The sequence below is a fragment of the Colletotrichum scovillei genome (genome assembly GCF_011075155.1).
Source record: "Colletotrichum scovillei strain TJNH1 chromosome Unknown Contig00010, whole genome shotgun sequence".
Lineage (NCBI taxonomy): Eukaryota > Fungi > Ascomycota > Sordariomycetes > Glomerellales > Glomerellaceae > Colletotrichum > Colletotrichum scovillei.
Window position 1 is genome coordinate 2,238,127 of NW_023336268.1, and position 15,142 is coordinate 2,253,268.

The 15,142-nt window shown below is 53.3% G+C and overlaps 5 protein-coding genes across 5 annotated transcripts; 2 read left to right on the forward strand and 3 right to left on the reverse strand.

Annotated features, from left to right (window-relative positions):
- Positions 1-643: 643 nt before the first annotated feature.
- On the reverse strand, positions 644-2,058 carry HER10_EVM0013126 (PHB depolymerase family esterase; the record flags this gene model as incomplete). The annotated part of the gene is made up of 7 exons (XM_035482493.1): positions 644-663; positions 719-755; positions 807-977; positions 1,032-1,106; positions 1,166-1,537; positions 1,606-1,779; positions 1,882-2,058. The coding sequence occupies 7 exons, from the start codon at positions 2,056-2,058 to the stop codon at positions 644-646; spliced, it is 1,026 nt and encodes a 341-aa protein (XP_035328672.1).
- Positions 2,059-3,103: 1,045 nt separating this feature from the next.
- HER10_EVM0011891 (cytochrome P450) lies at positions 3,104-4,894 on the reverse strand (the record flags this gene model as incomplete). The annotated part of the gene is made up of 6 exons (XM_035481304.1): positions 3,104-3,424; positions 3,486-3,592; positions 3,644-4,240; positions 4,307-4,375; positions 4,429-4,540; positions 4,574-4,894. The coding sequence occupies 6 exons, from the start codon at positions 4,892-4,894 to the stop codon at positions 3,104-3,106; spliced, it is 1,527 nt and encodes a 508-aa protein (XP_035328558.1).
- Positions 4,895-7,661: 2,767 nt separating this feature from the next.
- Positions 7,662-9,227, forward strand: HER10_EVM0004843 (tannase and feruloyl esterase; the record flags this gene model as incomplete). Its single annotated transcript, XM_035474474.1, has 1 exon — positions 7,662-9,227. The coding sequence occupies one exon, from the start codon at positions 7,662-7,664 to the stop codon at positions 9,225-9,227; it is 1,566 nt and encodes a 521-aa protein (XP_035327935.1).
- A 1,114-nt stretch (positions 9,228-10,341) lies between these two features.
- HER10_EVM0010071 (uncharacterized protein) lies at positions 10,342-11,859 on the forward strand (the record flags this gene model as incomplete). Its single annotated transcript, XM_035479541.1, has 7 exons — positions 10,342-10,533; positions 10,601-10,708; positions 10,762-10,834; positions 10,890-11,036; positions 11,100-11,217; positions 11,279-11,374; positions 11,436-11,859. The coding sequence occupies 7 exons, from the start codon at positions 10,342-10,344 to the stop codon at positions 11,857-11,859; spliced, it is 1,158 nt and encodes a 385-aa protein (XP_035328400.1).
- An 860-nt stretch (positions 11,860-12,719) lies between these two features.
- HER10_EVM0010644 (amine oxidase) lies at positions 12,720-14,193 on the reverse strand (the record flags this gene model as incomplete). The annotated part of the gene is made up of 2 exons (XM_035480097.1): positions 12,720-13,940; positions 13,996-14,193. 2 exons carry the CDS (start codon positions 14,191-14,193, stop codon positions 12,720-12,722), a joined length of 1,419 nt encoding a protein of 472 aa, XP_035328450.1.
- Between the last annotated feature and the right edge of the window lie 949 nt (positions 14,194-15,142).

The following is a 15,142-nucleotide window of genomic DNA, read 5'->3' on the forward strand; positions in this document are numbered from 1 at the left end:
CACTCACTCGTGCACTCAGTCACCTACCACGGTAGTCGCTTGCTCACTCACTCACTCGCCGACCGATCGAATGAAACACCAAATGGTGTCATTCAGAACACTTCTTCACTCATCGGCCAATGTCTTATTCCGTCAGTCTCAAGTGAGACTGTGAGACCAAGACCTCATCGCGGTCCCCCTCTGCCGAGACACATGTTCGCTTTTATACCACTGGAATGCTCATGTTTCGCGGAAAGGGTTTCTCTCTCAAATCTGAGACCTGGACTACCTGGACCCTCAATCGCCCCCTTCCAATGGGAAAAGCATCATAAGATGGGCGACCTCGCTGCTGCACGGCCGCTTGCAGACCCCGTCGCATTCCATCTTCACAACCTCACCATCAATTCAGGACAACACGTGCACCGTACGCCTGCGAGCAGCATCATGAGAGAACAGCTAAGGCCAGCTGAATGCTCATTACTTCTCTTCTCGTCTGGCTTCTAGAAGTCTAGACCTCGACCTCGACGCTGAAAACAGGGGATTCTTTGTTTTTCATCAGCATTCCTCATCCTCGTCAATCTGCATCTCGACCCGACCTTCATGACCCTTTCCTGGTGATGCTCAGCGTAATCATCAACTCAACTGTTATGCTCACTTCGCGCCACTACTGGCACTGAGAGTACCCTTCACACCTATTAGCACACTCAAATCAACACACAGAAGCATCATCAACACTCACAGTCATTGACCTTGACACATGTGAACGAACTCGCGCACTATCCCAATAATGTCAGCACTCAGCTCATCATCACACCGTGGCAACTCACCGCAGTCGGTCCCGTCCAGTTAATCCCGCCGCACTGGCCCCACTGAGGTGCCGTCCCGGATCCTCCGGCTGCCGTGGTGGTCGTCGCTGCCGCCGTGGAAGTCCGCAGCGTCGTAGATGCGCGGCTCGTCGTCGCAGGAACCGTCGCAGCAGCCGACGAGCTCACCGGTGTCTACAGCAACAGTCAGCTTGTCTACGTGGGAACTTCACTCCCGTCCAGACTCACCACGAAACCGAACCACTTGAGGTCTTCTTCCGGAAACACATCAATCGAATGGGTCACACCCGTACCCAAGAAAGTCTACATATCAAAGTCATTCCAGATGGCCCTCGACCAGTGTCCATATCATCAAAACTCACCTGCAACTTATCCCCAAACACATACTTGGTATACGGGCTCCTAGGAAAGTCCGCCACCGACGACTGCGGCGTCGCAGAGTACCCAAACACCCCCGTCCACTGCTTGATCGTTTCGTAGTAGTTCTGCACGTTCAACGTTTCGTCCGCCGCGCCGTGATAAATCTGCATCTTGGGCCGCGCCCCCGTGTACCCGGGGTACATGTTGTTCACGACGTTGGCCCACTGCTGCTGCGTCCAGATGGACTGGCCCGTCGAGCACGTCGAGTTCCAAAAGTCGGGGATGTCGTCCGCGGACATGAAGCACCCGGCCGGAACGCCCGCGTAGGCGATGCCGGCTGCGAAGACGTCGGGGTACGTCGCCGCGAGGACGTTCTTCAAGGCACAAGAATCGCAATGTTAGAAGTCTTGCCTCACAACACGGAGGAAAAATCAAGACATACCGTCATCATGGCACCGGACGAGATACCAGTCGCATACACCTTGCTCTTATCCGCCCCATACTGCGCAATCACGAAGCTCACCATATTCGCAATGGAGTTACTCGCGCCGCCCCCGCCATGCGTCAGCGTCATCTTGCTCGCCACGTCCCAGCAGTTGTCGCGCGTGTACGGCGTCTGCGGGTAGATCACGATATACCCGTACGTCTCGGCGTACCGCGCCCACTGGCTGCCCTGGTAATACGCCTGCGCGCTGCCGCTGCACCAGTGGACGCCCACGACGACGGCGGGCTTGGCGGCGAGGTTCTGCGGCACGTAGAGCCACATGCGCGTGCCTGTCGGGTTCGAACCGTAGTCTGTCACCTCGGTGAAGGTTGCGCGGGGGACGACTTCGGCGCCGAGGGCGAGGTTGAGGAGGGTTAGGGCCCAGAGGGCCATGCCTAGGATGGACTTCATCTCGGTGATGGGTTGATGGGATGAGCGGGTGAACCACGAACATCTCACTTCGAAGGGTCCGTGATGAGGCTTCTTTTGAGGATTTATCTATTCATCGCCAAGTCTCGTCCTGCAGGTTTTCTGCAGACATGGCCTGCTTCAAAGGGCGCGCCGGATCGTAAGCCTCCGTATCCGTGGCCAAGTGACATCGCGTCGATCAGGCTTGCACATCCCCCGCCACGTCTCGGCCGCATCCGTACCATTCTTTTCATTTCGAGTGCTTCATTGATGTACGGCCCCAGCTACTAAGCTTTTGTCCCTGTTCCTGCAGACCTGCCCTATCCTTCCGTTGGCCATCCCTCACCTATGGAGAACGTGTGTGTAGTCAAGGCCGGAGATGCGGCTGCTCCCTACCCCTCCATCGCGGACAGCGGGCCTCAATTCCCAAATACAGTCAACTCTATTCGGAGGTATCCGCGGGAAGACTCCTTGGAAAGACGGCTGTGAATTCCAGCTTGCAGCCGTATTCAAGGCAATGAGGTATCGAGAAAGAGCAGCAACAATTACCCCCTCCGATGATGGTTGAACTTCCGGGCCATAGCCAACCCCGCCATGCAGTCCTCATCGCGGAAACTTCTTCCGCCAATCGCTTGGGCGGAGATTCCCGTTCTTGGGAGTTTGACTGCTCAGAGGCTCCGCGATCAATTTGGGAAACAATATATCTTGCTTGGCTACGTGGTATTGGTGCTACCCAAAAGTGAAGCTTATTGACGAGAAGTTTCTCGCTTTCGCATCGCTGTTCGTCGAGCCGAAGTCCCGGGTTTCTCGATATTGCGCATGCTTTCCACTCGAAGTAGACTCAGTGATCATGCTGGGCTGTTTCTGATTTCCAGGCGATTAATTGTCTCTACTGGTTTCATGACATGATTGTTTCAGGACGAGGCCTTTGACCGGGTCAACTCAGCGAGGCGGTAGTTCCAATAGCCTCGCCGCCTGGCCGTGTTGTCATGCCTTTTACACCACATATCCGCAGCACGCAAGCCGCAATAAAGTCTCCCTTCGTACCTTAGACGACATTCTTCCGACGCCTGATCAGGATCTTGGCCCTAGGATTCGCTAGAGTAGAGAACCCAAAACGCATCGGCTCAACACTGCTCTTGTCCACATCCTCAGCCAACTTGAACTCGTAGTCAAGCAAGATGTGCGACATGATCAGCTTCGCAGAGCTCGCGCCAAAGAAGCGGCCCGGGCACGCGTGCGCGCCGAGCCCGAAGCCCATGTGCTCCGGCGACACGCTCGCTAGCTGCGCATTGTGTTCGTTGTTACCGCCCTCTCGCATTCGGAGGAAGCGTCGGCCGTCAAAGATTTCTGGGTTTGGATAGATCTCCTGTGTTGAGGACGTTAGCGATCTGATTGGTATGGACCGTCAACAAGAGATGGTGTCTTACCGGATTCCACATGTTCGCGGAGGATACGGCAACGCCGGTCGTCTTGGGCAGCACGGTGCCGTCACTCAATTTTACGCCATCTTCCATCACGCGCCTCCCAAGAGCCACTGTTTGCAAGTTAGCAATGACACAATGCGTAGCCGAGTAAGGTTACTGACCCGACGCAATGGGCTTGAGACGCAACGTCTCCTTCAACACACTGTCCAACAGCCTCAGATTATACAGCGTCGAGCTCTTCCACCCACCCCTCGTCTCCCTCACAATCTCCTCCCTCAACGCCTCCGTCACCTCCGGATTCACGCACAAATCCAGCAAATTTTGCGATACCATATCCGTGCTCGAAGCATTCGCGAGAATCGACAACCCAAGCTGCTGAAACGCCGCATTCTGCGCCGTTCGATCCTGCTGCTTCTTGGCCAGCTTCTCGATCCACGCCAACGCGTTATCAAACACCACTCCACCCTTCTCCGCCTCCTGCTCTCTACGCTTCTGCAGAATCGGTTCGATGGCCTGTCGCGCGGTTCGGAGCATCTGGCGCAGCTCGCGGCAGCAGGGGAGGAACCAGTGCACGAAGCGGCGGACGGGGGCCGGGTAGGAGCGGAGGACTTTGGCGGCGGCCATGGCCTTTTGGGGGTATTTTATGGTGATGGTGAGCCAGGTTGGGTCGCGGCAGAGTTCGGGGCCGAGGAAGACTAGGGCGGAAACGCGGGCAACGATTTGGGCGATTGTCGGGGCGAGAGTGATTTCGTGCCATTCTGAGGTGGTGTTAGAGAGGACATGAGTATCTCAAGTAAGAGTGTGAGATGATTGGTGAGATGTACCTTCGTTGTCCGTGAAGACGTCTTTCAGAGCGTTGGCTGCCTCGTCTGCGAGCGGCTGTGATAATTTGGCTGCGCGGCCTAAATAAGCACATTGTAAGACTGGCCAGGTCCTAAAGACTCACCAACATCACTCTGAGTGAGATGAGTTCGGATCATCTCACGGATGAGCTCGCTTCCTGAGCTAAAGTACGGCTCGAACCCCGGTGTCCCGGCCTGCCAGTAGGCCAGGAGGAACTCGGTCGAGCTCAAACGGTTATCATTCTTCACATCGTGGCAGAACTCAGGCGCCAGGACCGTGAGGGTGCTGCCCTGGCCGGTGAAGACTCTGAACGGCTTGCCGCCATATTTCTCGGCTCCCTTGGCGAGGAGGGCTCTCCCGCCTGTCAGGTATTCCTCCTTAGTTTTGTTGATGACTGGGTAGATCTCGACATCTTGGAACTTGTGTCGAAGAGGTGCTGCGATGACTGAAGCTATCACGAGTAAGGCTAGCCAATAGAGGGTAGAGTTGGACGCAGGAAGTGATGAGGATAGCTTGAGGGTCGCAAAATCTGCCCAATTGGCTGATGTGGTTGATACGTTCGTGTCCATGATGTGGTGATCGGAACTGGGCCTGACACTATGTTAGAGATGGCTTGTGGGAAACTATCCTCGGTACAAGTGAGGGTTCACAAATCAAGACCCAGGCTTTAAAGCTGAGATTCAAGATTCTTGAAATTTGACAAATTTCCCATGAGTTTGGATAAAGCTTCTCGCTCAATCCGACTGCTACTCTGACTCTAAAGATGAACTGGCTCGAAGTACCTACTTAGCCTGTCGTCCGACTTCTTCGCCATGATCCTCATTTGTGAAGAGCACGAGGTGCTAGGGAGTACATAGACTTCTCTCTGGCATGGAAGTGAGTGAGTCGATGAAGAAAGCTACTGCGGAGTTGTGGCTCGGTCCGAAACCTTCGCGCGGGTTGTCTTTCGGACCGCTACATTGGCTGCTGAGAGCATCATTAAAATGACCCATTCAACACTCTTGATAACGTGTGTTAGTGTTTTTGCTGGTCGATGAAGGGTGCTTCAAGACGTCAGGTTGAAGGGAGAGACAGCGACTACGATCGCAGCGCTCGATTAATCCAACTGCTTGTGTGGGTGCGCTAATAGAAGGCGGAAACCCGGCATCATGGTTGCCGGCCGGGACTACGATTAGTACTAACACATCTTTTAGCTCCGCGTCATCGGGTCCGAGATCTAGTCGGAGGTTATCCTTACGGACATAACACAGCGGATTTGTAGGCGGCATTATTACGTGTTATCTCTTGGCTACTGTTGTAGTGCACTGGATATCGACGACTACTCTGCTCCGGTCGCGTCTCCATACGGAGCGTTACAGTGGTGCCAGGAGCGGTGATCAAAGCGTCAAATTCTTCTCTCGATCGGATGACTGACAAGCAGGCGGAATCTTCCGCAGTGTAAAGTCTGCGATAGCCCTTGTATCAACGGACCGAAAGAGACAAAGTGCCTCACTCTATCGCTATGGCTTGGAAGTGATGATCGACGGCTGCGCCGACTTGGCTTCGGTAGGCGGGTCCCCAGATGAGAGAGATTGTTGAAGGGACATGACATGGACGCCGGGTTTTCCGAGTCAGTCGGACTTTGCGTTCCTCACGGCTCAACTCCCCCCTCTTGGGGGCGCAAAACATCATGCAGCTAAGTCACGCAGCGTGCCGAAACCCCAAATACCCCTCTGCACTAAATCTTCGGGAAGCCAGCACGGGTTATGTCTAAAACCTCATGATCCGTGGTTGAAAGAAATCCAAAAGTGTCCATTTGGGGAATGCCAAGGTGTCATGTGTGCAACGTCGTAGATGGACAAAAATATTAGATGACGCCGAAGATAATGCCGCAGGTATAGCCCTCACACACGTCTCGTTTTGGCAGGCCGCTGTGAACGTCATTCGTTTCTCGATATTAAGGGGAGTAAAGGCCATCTGGACGCGTATGCAGGTAGGATCCATAAGCAAGAAATCAGCTAAAGGAAACAAATTGATTCCGTACTAGAGAACTGTCAGTGTCAAGGAGTTCGAGAGGGCCAGATCTACAGGGACTCCCGCAAATGGTTGCAACGAAAGAGGCACCGTCAGGTGCATGGGTGTTGCTTGTCGGGCCGCCGCGCGACTCGAACGATCTGAAGGCCTCTGTCAGCGGATTTTTGCGTGTTTTGTTCAAAGTCCTGACTCTTGAAACATCAAACTTTTTCACAGAGGCAAATGGGATGGGTCCGCAAGAGAAACAACGAGGGAACACCCGTACGGTGATCTCTGAAGCTCTCGAAACACACAAATTACACTTCTCTCGAGTTGTGTAGATATCCGTACGGATACGATTACTCAACAACCCGGTGCTCAATAACGACCTTCCGTTCTCTTGGGAGAACGATTTCCAGCTCATCACACACTAACTCTACCAACGCTACCAACGTTGGGTTTCCGAGGCCCAGACTACCCAGCCCCCGGGTAAACCGGCGTCTCCCCGCACGTGGAGAAGCGTCTCCTTGCATCTAGTGACACTGGGGAAATGCGCTTCTCCAGTTCTTCCCCATCGCGCAGGCTACGCTAATTCCACTCTCCGCTCTTCTCGTCAGCAAACGCCTCCACTATCCAAACAAGCTTCATCACAGTTTTAGAGTTGAACTGGCTCTTGATTCCTCTTCTCTTCCTTGCCTGCCGCGCGCGGCCCAACTTCCGCTTCAGAGCAAAGTGAAGTGACACGACTCTTGCTCACATGAGCAAAAGCCACAGAGTGAACATGACGAGTCCTGCTTTCTGCCCGGTAGAAGACTTTTCCGCCGCGATCAACCCCCGGAGAGCATACCCCAACCTGGTCGCCTTCTCCGCACTCGCCATTGCCGATGCATGGTTATCCCCTCAAGCTAACACGTGTAGTCTACCAGTGTGGGGAGAAAAAGGCAGGTCACTATGCCTCATTCTGTTGCTGTCAGAGCCCTTTCAGATGCTCGCCTTGAATCAGGCATAGACCGCCCAGTGTTTGCTTTTGTCTGGGAGGTCGTCTTGTCCAGTCATGCCGTGGCTAACTGCCGTCACTCCACGCCGACCGGCACGCCACCCGAGGGGATCGCCGAGGGTGGGCATCGATTTGCTACTAGTCTTCTTGCCAGGGTTGTGTTGAGATGAACGGCCTGGCATCGTCACATTGGAGACTACCTTACTTCTGGATACCAGGTCAACTACAGTACATATTACTCCATTGCCATTATAAAAGAAGCCATTGAGCCTCGACACTTGGGCATAGTGGACCGCCAGTCTCGAATGGACCTTGGAATCTGTCCTATTCAACGCCCATTCGCCGACATGAAGTCCGTCAACCTTTCTGCGATGCTGCTGGTGCCAGCGGCTCAGTACGTCATGAGCGCTTTCGCCGACGACTGTAGTGCCCTCGCCAACAATCTGAAGCTCCCAAACACCACAGTCTGGTTTTCCACTCCCGTCTCTGCCGGAACCAACATCACCTTCCCAGAGAACCACCCGACATGTACCCGCCCTGGTCAAGTCGTCGCCGTCGACATTTGCCGTGTGTCCATGTTGACCACTACCGGACCCATCAGCAACGTCAGTATTGAGGCATGGCTTCCGTCCAACTGGACCGGCCGTTTCTTGAGCACCGGCAATGGAGGCACTGGCGGATGTATTCAATACGAGGACATTGCCTACGCCGTCTCACGAGGCTTCGCTGCAGTCGGCGCCAACAATGGACACAACGGCACCATTGGCTCGCCCTTCCTCAACAACCCCGGCACCATTGAGGACTTTGCCTACCGATCCCTCCACACCGGCGTCGTCATTGGCAAGGAAACGACGAAGGCCCTGTACGGCAAGGAGCATACCAAGTCGTACTATCTTGGATGCTCGACTGGCGGCAGACAGGGCTTCAAGGAAGCCCAAGACTTCCCCGACGACTTTGACGGTATCGTGGCTGGTGCGCCCGCCTTCGCCTTCAACAACCTGACGTCCTGGAGCGGTCACTTCTTCACCGCCACCGGCACCTCTGACAAGCCGACCTTCCTGTCGGCGGATCTCTGGACTCTCGTCTACAAGGACCTTCTCAACCAGTGCGACGGTCTTGATGGCCAGGTCGACGGCATCATCGAGGACCCCGACCTGTGCCAGTACCGCCCCGAGTCTCTCATCTGCGGCGCCAACCAGACGGCAAACTGCTTGACCGGCATCCAGGCCCAGACAGTCCGCACCGTCTTCTCCGATCTGTACGGCCAGGATGGAACTCTCGTCTACCCCCGCCTCCAACCCGGTGCCCAGCCCACCCAGATCCTGCTCGCCGGTCGCGCGTTCCCCTACACCACGGACTGGTTCCAAAACGTCATCTACAACGACACGACCTGGGACCCGGCCACCATCGGCCCCAAGGACTTCGCCGCCGCCGCCGCCCAGAACCCCGGTGGCATCGAGACCTGGAAGGGCGACCTCTCCGGCGTCAAGGACCGCGGCACCAAGGTGCTGCACTACCACGGGCTCCAGGACCCCATCATCAGCAGCGACAACAGCGCGCGCTACTACAACCACGTCTCGCGCACCATGGGCCTCACGTCCGCGCAGCTCGACGAGTTCTACCGGTACTTCCGCATCTCGGGCATGAACCACTGCAGCGGCGGTCCCGGCGCCAGCTTCATTGGCAACAAGGAGTCTGCCGTTGCCGGATTCGAGCCCGAGCGCAATGTTCTCTCCGCCATTGTTCGGTGGGTTGAAGAGGGCGTCGCGCCGGATTCGATCCTCGGCACTGCTTTTGTCAATGGCACGCAGGGCGGCCAGGTTGCTTTCACGAGGAAGCACTGCAAGTATCCCACGCGTAACGTGTACAAGTCTGGAGACCCCAACTCTCCCGATAGCTGGACTTGCGTATAATGTTTCCTGCTCGGGTTTAGTCTGCTTCTGATGTACATATTGCTTACTGCACATTACCATAATATGAATGACAAGATCACATACTATTTCCCAATCGAAGGACCAAAGGTGATAAATAGTCTGGGAACTCGTCTCATAATTGTATGATGAATGCCTCAGTGTGCAGTTGAGGATGTTCATGCTGAAAGCCTGGAACACTTTGTATTCCCACCGGTTCTCTTCCCGTAGAGGGAGAGGGCAAAAAAGGAAAGGATTTCTCGACTCGAACTTGCTACCTTCTGAAAGTGTCCTCGTATTCCACGAAAAAAGGTACAAATATGAATACGCAGGTAAGACGTGGTAACATTGCTCTGCACCAAAATTACTATGATGAAGAATGTTTAAAAAAAAAAGCTGTCCATGGCATTATGTAGGACCGTGAGCCAACATACGCTCTCACCACTCAGGGCGAGAATCATACCGCTCGGCCATCGACTACAACGGACGGTGCTTCTTGAAAAAAAGGGTCGCGCTTTTGACTAAATGAGGGCATCACGTCAACCCCCCACCTCCAGCCAACCCAGTTCAATTCCCCTGCACGTGTTACTCACAACAACCAACGCGCAGCCTGCCAGAGAGTCAGACATAACGGAGATATTATGAAGAAATTAAGTCGATGGAAAATCGAATGAGCCCAAACTTGTTATGCAGCAATGCCAAAGTGCCAATATCAACTCAAGCCATTCAAACGCATGGAGATAAAGATTGATATGTGGTGTATCTCATTCAACTTCTACCCGTAACTCGTGCTATGTGGCCCTACCCATGAATCAGAAAATTCTCCGGCCAGGGGGTTGAATAGGCTATTACAGCCAACTCTAAGAGGGTTCCCGGCAAGTTTAAACTACCGCCGCTTGTTGGACATTGCCGCAAATAGTTCAAAGTTTCCTCACCTTCAAAGTTTCTTTGAACCAACTCGCGTTCGCTTCACTTATTGATTGACAACGATAGTTGCCGTCGGTACTCCAACACACACACAGACCATGCTGCTTCTTACAAGACCCTTTTCTACTGGTTGTCGCCACCTTGGCAATCTGCAGAGGACACCACTCGCGACGACCTATAATGGGCAGACATGAACATAACAAACGGAACGGCTCCCACGCCCATGAATCCGGCATGGGTCGCTGAGAGCAACACCGCCCGCATCATCACTGTCGTAACTGTTTTTCATCTCCTGGCGCAGACGAGCGTTGCGCTGCGGATATATGCCAGAATATGGGTCATCAAGGCGCCTGGGTGGGATGATGCGGTCATGGTCTTATCGGCGGCAAGTACATCGCATCGAGCTCCAATCTTGCTGCCCGCAGAGACTGACTTGGTTGAGTGTGTAGATCTGCGCCTGGGGAGGATGGATCTCATTCGTTATTCAAGCGCAATATGGTCTTGGCAAACACTTCTCGACCATCGACAAGAAGTATGACTACGTCGTGTTCAACCACGTCGCCTTTTGGCAGTCGATCATCTCCGCCGCCGGCGCTCTCATGTTTCGAAGGTCTCTATCGCCCTTAGTCTCTTGCGTTTGAGCAAGACTGGATGGTATAAGTGGGCATTATGGTCAACTATTGGTAGGTTAATCACATTCGTCGGCCTCTTCCGTCAAGTACTGACGGTCCGACTAAGCTCTTGTCTTATTCTACTCGATTGGCGGCATGTTTCCGTTCTTCCTTCACTGCAAACCCCTGTCAGGATTCTGGGACAGGAACACGACACCGCCTCCAAAGTGTAAGGATGGCAATAACATCAATCTGTTTGGTATCATCAACACAGGTAAGTCAGGTTGCTGTGTCTTATGGCCGCGATGTCATGCTAACGCCGCTCACCCATTTTCAGGATTCAACATCTTCACCGACGTAGTTCTAGCCACCCTGCCTGTGCCAATCATATGGAATTTGCAGATGAAGCGCAGACTCCGTCTCTACGCAATTGGAATCTTGAGCTTAGGATACTTGTGAGTATCCAATGATTCGAAGTCATGATTGCTCGACTCCTGTGACTAATGGAACCCCAAGTGCTGTCGCGATGGGCATAGTCAAAGCAGTATACCAGCTCAACAACGACAGCGAGCCTGACAAAACTTTCAACAGAAGTATTCAATTTTGGGGCTTGTAGGTACAATTACTTTTGCTCAGTGGCTCGAAGCTAATAGTGCTTTCGCACCTCACCTAGCCTGCAGTTGCAGGTCGGTATCATTGCGGCATGCGCACCGGCTTTGAAACCTCTTGTCAATAAGTTACTCAACCTATCAGCATATAATCAGCATCTCCCAGACGCATGTGGCAAGCGGTCGCAACAGACTGGCTCTGGACCAAGAACGCTCGAGTACGACACCTCCCGCAGCCGCAGTGACGGGACAACCAGAAGCGATCAGTACGAACTCGATGAATGGGCCTTGGATCCACGATATGGTACACAAACGGGCGAGATCAGACTGCACACCATGCAACCTCCAGCAGGCATAATGCTCAGTGAGTATGATCGAAGTAAGGCCTTGCGCATAGAAGAGGAAACCGCGATACAAGTCCAGTCGAGCAACTTGCATGGGATCATCAAGACGACTGAGTTTGCTAGGAGATCTGAACATCTTGACTAGCATTTCCAACCGTCTGTGAGCGGCATACTGGAAAGATATCCCATAGACAATTCAACAACTGGTTATACATGCAGTGAAACATGTACACATGTATGTGCCATGCCGCATACGTGGACTGACTTCCCTCTCCGCACCAAGTTCTGAATGGTTCGCCAAAGGCACTTCACTCGTGATTATCTCCAGGTCAGCAAAGACCATCTTGAAGTCTAACATACACACTCATCATCTGTCAATGTCCGAGTGCGGTCTGACGGATGAGACGAAAGCTCGTGCCATGAAATCATGTTTTCATGGGTCGATGTTCTGTAATTCTTCGGCCGAAATTGGCGCTTTTGTCGACAAGGTCCTCGATCAGGGGCCCTTGTGAGCGGGTGGAGTGAGGCCCCAAACCGATGCAATGCAGCTGGGGCTCGTTCCTTGCAGCAACATCAGGGATTCCCGGGATGCAATCCCGTTGAAGCAAGTCTCCGACCCAAGAATTTTAGCAGATTCCACATCAGATGACAGATGGGCAGTAGAAAGTGGTGAGCTTCCGGGTATTGCGGGCTTGCTAGATTTGCGGACTCCACGGTTCAATTCGAGGCGTGCAAACACTCCCACCGGTTCGTTATTGAGTTCACTCCGTTGCTGTGACGAGACTCATGGACATCTGCAGTACCGGAGAGACTTTATTGCCACCCAGCTCTGGAGTTTGCACTGCCTGCTTCATGTTGACATTCGCAACAAGATGGAATAACAGCTTAAGCGTTATCTTTTCGACCATGGCCCTTTTTGACAACGATATTATGCATTGCTTTCTGGTATAAGGTAATTGCTGGATGTTCCTCCTCAACAGCCGTTCGAGGCAACATCATAACCTTTCAAAGTTCTGCCAGCAGCTTTGGTAGGAGATACTGGTTGTTGTACTCCCACAAAATGGTGGTGAACTGCGCAGACCACGCAGCTCCCGTATAGTATGTGCTTCTCCGGCCTTGAAGAGCGTACTGCTCCGTGATATGTCCAGCTGCCAGCGCAGCGCCAGGCACACGCAGACTCACGGCACCGTGATTAGCCCAGGCTTTCAAATTGAGCTGCTCGGAACCGAGGTCCGGGATCGTACCAGCGTTAGCTAGCAACTTCAGGGACTTCCTGACCAGTGCTTGTGCCTGCGTGCTATCGTAATTGGAGGAGCCGGTGATGAGCACGCGAAAGTTGTCGTCGCCGAGGTAATCGATGCGCCCAACGAAGGGAGTCTTGGGAAGGGAGATCCAGTTTGTAGGAACGTTGTTCGTGAGGGAGTAGCTGATGGGTAGGGAAGGGTGAGAGACGATGGCGGCGTGGACGGTAGTCCATTCCCACCTTGAGAATACAGCCGCCTCCTCGTCGCTGATATCGATGCCGTCAAAGTTGGCAATCGTAGGCTCAAAAGAGATGAGAAGCTTCTTGGCCCGGATCAGTGTTTGCCTATCGCCGGGACCACGGACAAGAACCTCCACGCCATTCTCGGTACGGGAAGTCTTGATAGCTGTCGACGCGTAGAGGACATCGTCGCCGAGGAGGTCTGCAATTGCATCGTAAATGTCCTGGTTTCGCCGGGACACAGGCACGAAGGAACCAACCGTGCCCAGGAATGACCGAGTGATGGGTGCGCCGAAGCCCTGCATGACGTACAGCGTTGTCTGTTCGGCGATATTGCCCAAACCAAGGCCGGTGGTCTGGAAGATGCGAGGAACAGCTGCCTCAAGGTTGTGCTTCTTGACGAAGTCGGAGAATTTGAGGGTGAGGTCTTCGGGAACACCAACGGTTGAATTTGGGAAGTTTGCATAGGAGGGAAGAATGTACGATTCGTACTTCTCACACTGCTCGAGATAAGCCTTCAGGGCAGCTGTAGCGTCCGCGGTAGCCGGTAAGGAGTAGTTGGTAGTCTTTCCTGTGCTGAAGTCGGCATACGTGGTAGTCAATACCTGTCGGACTGGAGTCTGCACAGGAATATTGAAGCGGGCGAAGAAGTCGCGGGCGCCGCCGTAATCTGTATATGAGTTCACACCAAAGTCATATGGATTTCCAGTCTCGGGATCCGTGAAGGTTGCGACGTGACCGCCCTGAGTGGAAAATCAGGCTCTTCACTCTTTTCAGATCTAGTTGATTTCCACTTACAATGCGGTTCTGTTTCTCCACGACGACAATTGTTTTGTTATAGTCTTCGCGGAGTCTCACGGCTGCGTGAGCTCCAGAGGCACCTCCGCCTAGAATCACAACATCTCTCTCGATGATGGTTGTCTTGTTGCCCGTAGGTACGATTGCTGCTGAGACCAGTGACAGAGTGCCAAGAGCGATTCCGATGAGTGAAGACATCTTGACCCTTGGTACCGCTAGTATTCGTGGCAATAAAGAAAAAAAAAGATGCACTGCCTTTACCAATCGCCACTGATGGGCTGTCAATGCTAAATGAGACGATGATGGCAATAAAAGAGTCCAAGGTGATTCACGTTCGTAGATGAGTTCTTAAGTAGGACATAAGTCCCGTTTTGCTACGCCGCATCAACGCATCGGACGTTCGGATGTGCTGCTATTGGGAGGACGGGACATGGAGACATGAGATGCAGAACACGGAAGTAACCCCGGCTTAGCGTTGAAGATTAATTCCACGTGCAGCAAGTTCGCCGAGAGCCATTCGTTGGGTGTTGCTAATGGTGAGATCAGATGCAGGTCGTCCAACAAGATGACAGGGGCCAGTCAGGAATTGGTGCTCTCCAACTGAGGTTCTGCATGCATTGCGGCGAACCCAAGCCTCAGCCCGTGCTAGCCTGCTTGATTGTTGCTGACAAGCATATTGGCGTAGGTAGTGATACCTGAGATTTCTTGACTTGTGTTGAAGGCGGTTACAGTATGTGTTATATATAATTATTACTCAGGGTAGTCGCTTGGGTCTGAAGGAGGGAGAGACTAAGCGGCAATTTCTCTGAGAATCTACAGATAGACATGACTGGCCTTGTATCAATCATTGGTAATCAAGATCTCCGGCGTGGCACATTCGGTCACTGACGGAACCGTTACACTGCACAGGTTTGCCGAGATCAACCCACAAAAATGACAATCAGAGTCCACATCTGTCAGTTGATCGAATGAGGCGATCACGCCAGTGGGTTTCGACTCGGCAACTATGCCCGAAATCCATCCACTCTTTGGGGCAGGGGTCGATCGCACGGCTGGAGCTTGCCGTTACATTCTGTTTCTCGTCGTAAGGCTTGAGGTAAGTCGGAGCGACGATGGAGGTGTGCAAGCAAGAATAGTCCCTCAACAA